The 11284-nt window shown below is 50.3% G+C and overlaps 1 protein-coding gene across 1 annotated transcript; it reads right to left on the reverse strand.

The window, feature by feature from the left end:
- Nucleotides 1-75: 75 nt before the first annotated feature.
- Nucleotides 76-11079, reverse strand: fam126a (family with sequence similarity 126 member A). The gene is given in 14 exon segments (XM_048993465.1): nt 76-1712; nt 1714-2001; nt 2003-2250; nt 4348-4507; nt 4715-4802; nt 5115-5206; nt 5208-5232; nt 5955-6050; nt 6351-6466; nt 6936-7016; nt 8280-8459; nt 8667-8768; nt 9414-9495; nt 10809-11079. Coding segments are annotated over 14 exon segments (1836 nt in total). The 5' UTR covers nt 11042-11079; the 3' UTR covers nt 76-1667.
- Nucleotides 11080-11284: the final 205 nt, after the last annotated feature.

Below are 11284 nucleotides of genomic sequence, written 5' to 3' on the forward strand. Positions count from 1 at the left end.
CACGTTTGGTGTAATGCATGTTGAACCTGCGTTGAGCCTTTGTAACCTTGTCTCCCAACAAATAACCACAAAAACTGTGAAACAAACACTTTATTTTCAGAAAGCTAAAGCAAATCAGTTATTTTCAGACAGAAGGCAAAAAACCTCTGAATAATAATCTGTACATTTCACAAGGGAACCTTTTTTTTCCTTTCGATACCCTGTAAACAAAAACCAGACACTGATTGTTATTGTTCCACATCATTTAAAAAATTACATCTCTATGAACTGTATTCACTGTTGACTTTTACTAGGTTTACCAAAACAGTCAAAATGTAAATTCTTCCATAAACAGATAAAGGTACCACAGTGATGTTTTTGTTTTGTAATAGAAAAAGATGAGTAAACAAGTACAACAACTTCTAAAACCATGAGTGGGAAAGATGAAGTGGAGGTGAACTGCAACGAGATTAAAACACGGGCGTAAAACCCAGAGACAGAAAGAGGCCTTTGGCAGTGGCACAAACGCAGTCCGGGATGCGGGGGGGGGGGCGCGTATTGTGCTTTTGGGGAATGGGGTGGCCAGCCCACTCGACTGCTGAAAGGGAACGTTACTCATGTGCAGCGTCCGGAATTTTTATTTATTTTATTATTATTATTAAAAAAAAAAAAAAAAACATTCCCAACTACATATTCACACTTTTTACACCCACCTCCTACTGAACACGCCCAAAATGTAAAACACTGGACTGGAAAATTGACACACATATTGCTTCTTACAGTATCTATAACCACACTGCTCGGTATTAAAGTGACCACAGTCTCAGGCCATTTCCGTTCCTGAAGTTATCTTGTGATTCAAAAAGCAGGAAAAGCAAACCGCCACAGTATGAAGCCCAGTGCATGTTGGGAAGTGCGGAGGGGGACAGAATGGGCGGCGCGGGAGGGGGCAGCTTCTCCCGGTCTGCACAGGAGGCTGTGTTGTGCATTTCAGACAATGTGCCATTTCTTTTTTAAACATAACACTTTTCTGAAAAGAACATTCCTTTTCACAACATTTGTTCAAAACAAAGAAAAAAGAAAAAAAAAGAAAATCAAAAATAGTCCAGCACTGACACACATGAACCAGGCGAACGATACAACATCATAAACTAAAACAGAGAAGCTCAACTGCACTTCACACGACGGACTTTTGTACCGTTCAGGTTATGCGAAACGTCCGAGACGGCGTGACAGATCTGAGCGGTCCGATGAGTGGAGCGGACTGGAACAGCGAAGGCGCGTTAGAACAATTTTAGTGATGGTGTCCCACAGAAACCAGAGCTGATGTCTTTCTATGGTGCCGAATATTAATCCACAGTCCTGAAGGTCAGAGATCTGCTCCCCTGTCCAGCCCGGGGTCGTAGCGGGACGTCATTCCGAGAGGGAACCGCATTATGGTGACCATAGAAACGAGCGGCCGGGGGGTAGGACCCTCCCATGGGGGTGGTCAGGACTGTAGCTGGGGGAAACTGGCCGGAACGTTGTTCTGTTATTGCTGGGAGACGTGGGGGATGTTCAGAGTGAAACAAGAGGAGGTGCCAGAGAGGCAGAAGAGATGGTGTTTCTACCTAAAAGCTCTGGGGGATGGAGGGTGGGTCAGGGTGCTTGTCTTCCAGTAGATTGGATGGGGGGTGACGACTCACAGGTCACAGGTCAGTGGAGAAGTGCAGGCTGATGCTGGGAGAGCGCTGTTTGTTGAGGGGAGGGGCCCAGAGGCTCCGCCCTCTCCACCACGCACGCCAGCCGTTCTTCTTGCAGGCTGCATGCTGAGTAACGGTTGGCCTCGGGGGCAGAGGGGCCCTGGAGGTGGGCTGCATTGCCTGCAGTGAGCGCATTGCTGACATGTTCGAAGGACCGGGAGAAGACGGCACTGGCGGTCTGGGACAGGCTGAGTGTGCTGGTCTTGGGCATTGACTGGCTGGAGGTGAGCGTCAGCCGTTTGAGGGACAGCAGCTCCAGGGTCTCGCTCAATCGCTCTGCCCCCCGACTGCTTGCGGGTCAGCTGGTCTCGGCAGTTCTCCGGCACCCCCTCCTTGTCTCTACTGGGCCTTGCTGCAGGCTGCCCAGACGTCGCTGGCCCTTCCCCCGTCGGCCTTCCGCCACTAGGGGTGGCGTTGCTGCTAACCACGATCGCCGGGGGGCTCCCACCCTGTGTGCTCCTGGAGCAGAACCCCTCGTCCACCTCGGAGATTTCCATCAGCTCATCCGGGGAGCCCAGGTCCACCGCGTCTGTTGGCAGAAGGACAAGCTGCTCGTGAGTCTTTTCGGGTTTAACCAAACGATAACAAAAAAAAAAAAAAAAAGAGACAAACTGAACTGTACGGTGGCCCAAACAGACCCACAGCAAGTGCACACCAGAGCTTAATCAAAATGTGAGGTGAGGTGAGGCTGAGCCCAGGAAGGGAAGCAGGGATTAAGGTGAGAAGCCAGACCAGCAGGTAGCGGGATTATCATGATCATCACATCATTAAGAGGTGAGAGACGACAGACAAGAGAGAGAGAGAGAGAGAGATGAGAGAAGACACCGAAGACTGAAGGCCGGCCGATTCTCACACCGTGACTCCAAACCCCCGTAAGAGTCCCTTTGTGGGCGCTGTAAGTCACGGTGATGTCGTCGGCCCTCGTCAGGGCGACGTGGAAGGCATCTCGTCCTCCCACTTACCCAGGAAACAGCCCCATGATCAGAGGGAAAGTTGGTGGCAACCAGGAAGATAGGAGAGGCGGACCAAGGGTTCCCCTCAGCCAATCAATGCGCTAGACCTCACGTGCTCCCCACGTTTAACGAGGAATGATTTGCCAACAAGCGGGAGGGAGGAGCAGTCCGTGGTACTTCCCCCTCACGGTTACGCATCCTGCAGCTGCATTGTAATGGTCTGTGGTTCAGCACCACACCACCTAGTGGAGTTTAAGGGAAATGGTGCCTTGGACACACAGGATGCACTGCTGCCTAAATCATACACTCTCGTTGCCTAGCAATCGTGAGGCAATTCAACTTTGAATCTTTGAATCGCATTTGGTCAGCAGGCCGGCCATGTGATCAGGTGAGTGGGTGGGGTTAGTCAGCATGCCATGCAGCAGTCATCTGGTCTTCACCACTCCCACACCACCAGCAAACCACAGCCCCGCCCACCCAGCCCAAAATCCCACCATACCTCGGCAGCATCGCCTAGTGCTGGACCCGCCCAGAGGAGGAAACGCCCTCCTCCACCATCCTTCTGACAGACTTCTGCCTCCTGACCTCTGCTCTAGAATCAGGCCCCGCCTCCGTGCCCCCCAGGGCCTCCCCATTGGCCAGCCGCTCATTGTTCACCCCTGTCACGCTAATCTCAGGGATGGACCCAGAGAACACCGAATCTGGGGAGTCAATACTGTTCTCGAGAGGACTCTAGGGGTGGAAGACACACACACACACACACACACACACACACACACACACACACACACACACACACACACACACACACATATATATGTGATGGCTGAAAATGAACAAAATTAACAAACAGCACATCAATGCAGAACACAATGTTGTTGTAAGACATTGTTGGCAAGGGGGTCAACAAATGGTGACAAAAGACATCTTACAGATTCTAATTAACAGTCAGCAGCCGGTTTGACTGTTTGGGCTGCCGCTGGATCCAAGGCGATGTTCATACAGGCCCTAAGCTTAAAGGTGATGCGTAGGGGACTAACGGATACGGATCAGTGCTGAGGACCTGCGGCCAGGCCCATGCGATCCATAATGGGAGCTCAGTCCCACTGATTTCATGCCACCCCCCCTCCCTCCCTCGGCAAATTCACCAGAAAATAAAATCTACATATTTAAACAGAAAAGGTGTGAAACTATGAGTCACTGACGCTTCTCTCTGTCTGGCTGCAAAAAAGATCATCACATCCCCTTATTGCCATAGCAACGGTGGAGATCGAAACCTGGTAATGATTTACACATAAACAATATGTACCGGTGGGACCCTAAGGACACACCCTGTTTCACATCCCTGCTCTCAGCTGTATACTGACTTTCCCCCCAAATCAGATTTTTACGGCTCTCAAATTATTCCCTGCTGATGTTCGACGACACTGTTGTAAGTGTTACTCTGGGTATATACTGTGGGTACACCGCTACCGCCAAAGGCACTATATTAAAATTGGTTAAATTGAGTGTGTGTGTGTGTGTGTATATGCAGGGGGGGGGGTGTTAAGAGGAACCCCACCTTCAAAAATGACAGGAAATCTTGATAAAACAGTATGACGAGCTTCCGGGACATTCTGACCAGATGGCTCACGAGGCTACAAAACGGTCCGCCTGCCCTGCACCCCTCTCACCGTGTCTCTTCCACCGATGTCCGCGGATGGACAGGCTGGTGACGGCATTCCTGGATATCCTGGAGGATGTGGGAGTGATTTCCACATGGATACGGCGGGAACCTTCCTTCTGTGGTTTCAGGGCTCCTCCATGCTGGGAAGACTTGATTGCGTTACACACCTGAACACAAGCGGTGGTTAACACACAGGTACAAAGTAGTACACAGACACTCCTGAACACTTAGCACATATTCAAAAACGCACTAATAACCAGAATCAACGATTTAAGGCAATTGGACAACTGACAGACCAATCAGGAACATTGTAATAATAAACACGCAGATCACATGTCATGGAGGTGGGGTCTTTCCCAGTGAGCTGTACCCACCAGCAGGGCCTCTGGAAACAGCTCCAGCTGGGCCCTGTACATCACATCGTCCAGTGCCTTGAAGCCCACCTCAGGTTCTCCATTACACCTGTGGCGTGCATAGGGAGGAAGTGACATCACACCAAACGGCAACAGTGGAACAAAGGTACCAGCAGTAAAATAAAGGTGCCTCTTCAACAAAACTGGCAAAACTACTCTTTATACCACCTTCATAATGACAAAAGATGACAAATTTTACCAATAAGGGTAAAAAGAAGCAATAAAAAAAATGTACTTTAGGAACTAAAGATTTGGATAAAACAAAGTAAACATGAGGAAAAACTACGGACATAAGAATTGATTGTATGAGAAAGAGGTGAGGAGCGTTTGGGGGAGTCGGCGTGTGCGGGGGGCTGCTCACAAGGCGTAGTGGATGCCCGTTATTAGCTGGACCAGGAACTCGGAGGACACCAACATGCGGGTGCTGATGCCCTTGTAACGCCTCATCTGTTGCCAGGGGGTAACCGCAGATGCAGACCCTGACAGAGAATAGAAACCATGGGAATCTCCATCTGGCCCACAGTCCAACGCAATGCCATTCAGACCCAAAGAACACGTGGGGATTTTTAAACATATGAGCGAGCGAGCAAGCGAACGTCCATCTGCCACGGCCAACAGTCACACGAACATATGAGCGAGCGAGCAAGCGAACGTCCATCTGCCACGGCCAACAGTCACACGAGAACAATCACACACAGCGGCTGTGGCTGCAAGCCTGGACCACGTCCCGGGTCCGTAAGAAGACCAGAACCGAGGGGGGATTTACACTCAGGTTTACCATAATGTTTTTCAGCAGCCGTACTGAGCGGTGAGAGGCAATCAAACATCACAGGGGCTGCCTGTAAAAATGCCTTAAAAACAGGACAGGAGGGGCCCCTATGTTTGCATACGTTTCATTATTAAGAAACGCTCTGACTGCAGCTTATGTAACGTAATCGGCTGACTGTGATGAAATGGGGAGGAGATCTTAACAAAAAGTCACAGGAGCAGAGTGAAAACCCAGAGGAAAAGCAGCAGAAAGGGCAGCAGAGTTTGCCTTGAGGCCTCCAACAGAGGTCAGCTGTACAACCTCCTGAGGTCAAACAGAATTTCTGGGCGGGGGCGGGTCCTAGGCCCCATGGGTGGTCTGTCTGACCAGATGGGGTTGGAGGTGAAAACTGCTACAGCTGTGAGGTTTCAGGGGGATGGGGGCTGGGCTTACCTAGAGCCCAGCTGACAGAGGGTCTGCAGTGAGGAGTTGGACATGTGACTCAAGGCCGCGTTGTAGCACAGCAGTAGGAAGGTGAGGACCTCAAACCTGTGGGCAGGACAGAGAAGCAGTTAGCACTCCGCTAACACCAGTAGCGGCTACGGGCAACATACTGCCAGGACCAGTTAGCACACCGCTAACACCAGCACTAACTATGGGGGTTAAACTGCTAGGAGAAGTTAGTACAACGCTGACACCAGTTTTACATTTGAGTGACAGGTTGCTAAATGCTAATTCTCAGGTCGGGGGTTGACAGACCCAACTGAGGGCAAGTAGAAACAGCATTCATGCAGTGCACACACTATTCACACAAACATTTCTTTGTACAAATAAATAAGCAAGGCTCACCTGTTCTGTGCTGTAAACGTCTCCCTCTGGAGGTGCGGCCCGCTGTACACAATCCTGCTGAGCCCATGATTGGCTAGGGCCCCTTCAGTCAGGGCCAGTGAGCCAATCGTTGAGGGCTAAATGAGAACAGATTTCCTTTCAGAGAACTGCCTCTCAGCTGTTATTTAAAATCAGCACATGGGAATTAATCCCATCATCACAACATGGTTTATTTGCACTGAAATAGTTGAATCTCCAAAGAGAAGACAAGCTGAGCCCTGTTCACTGACAATATCAGGGGGGTGCAGGATTTCTCAGTTAGCTGGGTTAACTGAAGATAGAAGAAATGACTGTCCAATAGGAATGCTCCTACCCCCCCGCCCAGTGGTGGGATCACATGGCTGACCCAACCCACAGAGCTGCCCTCCCCGAACCAAAACAATTTTTTTGTTTACCTTTTTTTTAACCTGTTATTTTATAGAATTGATGTCCTTGTAGAGAATAGTAAAAAAAAAATCTTTCTATGGGTACATGCATCCAAACGTTTGACTGGTACTGTATAGTTCTTTTTTGGAAATTAACCAGAGCTGGACTCAAAGGGCTCACCTCATGGTACACAGACGGCTTAGACAGCGACGGGACTGTGAAGGCCAGCACCTTGCTCTGCCCATCTTTGTCAACTATTTCCTGAGAGACAGGAAGGACAGAAAGGGGAATGAGTCAGACACCAGTTTGCTGGGTTAAGTGGAAAGTTTCAAGGGCTGCTTCCCACCCAGGAGGTCCCATGCTTCCTGGATGGACTCCAGGCTCACAGAGACGATCCGATGGAGACTGATGCATTTTGACGGACGCAAAAATCGTACACATGTAAGATCCAGAATAAATTTGTTTTTTTCTCTCTCTCGACGTTTTCCAGAATATTTTTGGGCATTTATCAAAGAGATGGGGGGGGGGGGGGGGGGGGGGAATCCATCCACCATCTTGCTTTTAATAACTCAAGAATGTCACTTTTATTTTAATCTTAAAATGATTTTACTTTAAAAGCATAGAACACTCCCACTTCCAAGTAGATTTATTTTAGCAGACGCATTTATCCAAAGCAGTGTAGGAAGAATACAGGGTTAGACAGTCTCTGGAGTGACTGGGGGTTAAGAGTCTTGAGCAAGAGTTTAATGGTAAAATCGTTTTGCCGACCCTGGGATTTAAACCTGTGACTTTCAGATTACATATAGAGTCCTAACCCACTGAGCCACATACCGCCTCCCAGAACAACTAAATGGAAATTTGCATTTGTCCAAGCGATTCAAATGGCGGCTTTCATTCACAGCACAGTACTGACAGTGATGCTGCTGAGATCAGCCGCGGGGCTGGCGGAGAGCAGCAATCAGCACCTAAAATAGTATCTGGCACGTCAGGGTGTCATCAATCTTCTGGGTCACATGGACTCAGGATCTCGGAGCAGACACAAACGCGAGCCAGCAGAGTGACGCTGGCGGGCAGAGGCACGCCTGCGACTCGACCAATCACAGCCTGGCCTTGCTCCGCTTGGTCTGTAGGCTGGAAGTAACCAACTGTGCAGACACAAGTTACTGGAGAGAGCAGCTGGATGCTGGGTGACTTAAGTTCTGACCTGAGAAGTGAGCCCCTAAGAACAACTTCTCTTTATTTATCCAACTTTTTGAACTGAAATTTGTAAATGTCTGTATTATTGGGTCCAATTCATTACAGTTTATTTAATGCACACAGCACAGGTATGGGGGCTGTCATTTTAAATCACCCCTCCTTTACAGTACACAGCAATCCTACCGTATGCAAATAAAATGGGGCTTCACACAGGCAAATCAAACTCCCAACCGGGAAGTCTTCCGTGCAAAGGCTGATGCCAATCGGCCAAATCAAACAGCCTCCTTTGCAGCCCTGTTCCCACCTGCCCCCTCTGCACAGACTCACCAGGTTGTAGATGCCCAGCAGGAGTGCCTCGATGCATCCGCTGCGGTGAGGGTCCCGGCCGGCCCGCACTGACAGGTAGCTCCATATGAGCTCGGGCAGGAACTGCAGGGTGAAGCGCATGAGCCGCGGCTCCCCGCTGCGGTAGAACTCGAAGAGCTGGTGGCAGACCGGCTCCAGGAGCTGGAGGGGGAGGGGCCAGATAAGGGGGAGGGGCCAAAGAGCAGTGGGAGGCGGTCATTAGCAACAATAGTCGTTTTGCTGTGTTCATGAATACTATCCTGTTACATGTTAATGTTCTATATGCAAATTCTTTCAATTCTTTTGTTTATACTATATATATATATATATATTTCAGTTAACAGATAGTGAGCACCGTCCAGCACGTACTTCGCTGTCATTCTCCCGGATGACCCTGTAGATGGCCGGGATCAGAGCCGCCTTCACCTTCAGCGAGACGGCATAGTTGGAGATGGCGCTTTCCGGAAGGGTCTGAAATGCAAAGAGCACAGATGTGGCCTTCACAGGAGCAGAGGCACCACAGTCATCTGACAAAAGGCAGATTGGTGGATTAAAATCTCTATTTTCCAGGTTAACAATCCTTGAATTGAAAGGCGGTGGTGGTGGTGGGGGGGGGGGTTGGGTTGTGGAGGGGTCAATGCTCAGCTTGTGTGGATAGAGAGGCGGGGCCAAGAAGTCACAGTGAGCGACTGACAGCTAAACACAGCCAATCGTTCAGAAGGTCAATGCTGCAGTCTACATACTTACAGGGGAGGTCAGAGGTCGTCGCATAAAGATAATAAGCAAACGTGATAGAACTCACTGTCAAATCTAAAGGGCAATTTTAATCTGAAGTCACATCATTTTTGCTGGAGCTGAGAAGTACAGGAACAGAGCCCATCCGGGGACTTGACCCAGCCCCTGTAGAGTACAGGGCCTATGACCTTAACTACTATGCCATCTAGTGTTTCCCATCTTACCATTTCTGAAACTTACATGAGAAAAAAACTCCACCGCTCTACAAACCCTAAAGCGTTTTCACCGCCAGAGAACAGCGTTAAATCGAAACCCCACCCACTTTCTCACCAACAGCCCCCGGCGAGGGAGGGAGGGGGTTTGGGGGGGGGGGGGGCTTACCTTGAACTCAGATAACCACTCTTCCACCACTCCTCTTTCCATCGCCAGCATCTTCCCACATCTGCTGTTCGCTGATTTCAACCTGCGAGACGAAGCAAGAGAGAGAGAGTGAGAGGGAGTGAGAAAGAGAGAGATATGTTCACATTGGGCCGTTATGTAAGAGTCCCGTGTGCACGCGGTGTGGTAGACTGCTCCCTCGGGAGGCCGTAATCAGCCACTATCCTCCACGGCGATACGAGACTCCACGAATCAGCTTCGCGTTAGCCAGCCAATCAGACGGAAAAATAATACCCGAACCAGTCATTCGGTCAGTGGAGGGAGATGCCGTGATGAGAGCTGGTAAAAGGAGCCTGACGTCGATGTGGCTGCACCCCTCCAGCCCAGCACCATGTTATTCATTCCCCTGACATTCCCTCCTGCACATACCAACACCGCCACAGGTGAAGACATATCCTGACCAATACCATACAAACAGTGCTGGCCTCCTCACTGTACTGCTGCCCCCCCCCCCCCCAACCCCAATCCCCTCTCATAGATCCAGCCAAAAGGACTACAGCAATTCTATAAACAATGATAAAGAAAGCCAGGCACTGCAAGTGCAAACGCGCTCATCAGCCAGTAGGAGGCGCCATAAACCCACAGCCATGGAAAACCAGGATTACCACAGTAATCCATCCCGCTCCCCGCAAACCCGAAATGAAACAGTAACATGAGCTGAGTGCAGCCACCCCCACATGAGGTGGCAGAAAGCCCTGGGTGGCCCCACACTGCCGAATCGTCACGGGTCTCCCCTCCCTCTGAGGGGGGTTAATCACGACATATGCCAAGACAATGCCAGAGCATCGCTGTACCTATTATCCTGGTGAATGTAATACAGAAAAAAAAATCCTAATTAAGGGAACCCTGCATATCCCATAATGCACGGCCTCAGAGATTTGTACAAATGAGGTTAGAAGTAAAGGAAACTGGGTTTAGCCCAATTTAATGTGGAATAAAACAAGGTAAAGTTTCCCTCTTTCTGCTATAACAATGAGCTACCAATTTTAAATCCCACTTTTGCTACATGGCTGAAATCAGAAGCCTTGCTCAGTGCGTGAAACCGTCCTGCACGTCCCCCCAGCCCCTCTGCTGGTTCCTAGGGGACGGAAAGCCAAACAGCCCACAGTCACTGAGTCACCGCTGCGCTCTCTCAGAATCCCACAAACACCCCCCCCCCACAACACAGAGATAACAAATGGTAGCAAAAGACGTTTGCTCTGCCTGCACCACCCCCTGACCTGCCACTGAGGGCGCATCTCCCTTAAACCGAGTGGAGGGGAACCCATCAGCCCTCCCTGGGTGGCAGAAGGACGGCACTAGTGAGCCCCCCCAGCAGCAGGCAAGAAAGGAGCTTACCTCTGCGAGGGGGGATCCCCCCTCAAACACGGCCCGCTGCCTGCGGGAGCGGGAACCCCAACGCGTTCATCACCGATAACAACGGCGGTTCCTTCAGGCGTCCAAAAGATGCCAAGATACTTTGCAAAAAAAGCTGCGTAACGATGCGTAGAACAAAGCGAACTGTGATCCAATAACATCGAGGCGCTATGCAGCAGCGGGTGCTGTGCAAGTGGCCTCTCACGCGTGTGCATGGGGGTGTCTGCTTGCAGGCCGAGCCCACCCTCCCCCCCTCGGGAGGGATTTGTGCTGTGTTAGTCATCGCAGAAGCAGGCCGAATGGGGGCCCCTGTGGTTCTTGGTGGGGGGGGGGGGGGGGGGGGAGAGACATGATGGCCCCAGAACTCCAGGAGACTGCCCACATAATTACAACAAATGACACACAGTGTTTAATGTCACTGACGGAAAGAAATAAAATCCAGGCAGAATAAACACAAA

The sequence above is a fragment of the Brienomyrus brachyistius genome, chromosome 23 (genome assembly GCF_023856365.1).
Source record: "Brienomyrus brachyistius isolate T26 chromosome 23, BBRACH_0.4, whole genome shotgun sequence".
In the NCBI taxonomy this organism is placed as follows: domain Eukaryota; kingdom Metazoa; phylum Chordata; class Actinopteri; order Osteoglossiformes; family Mormyridae; genus Brienomyrus; species Brienomyrus brachyistius.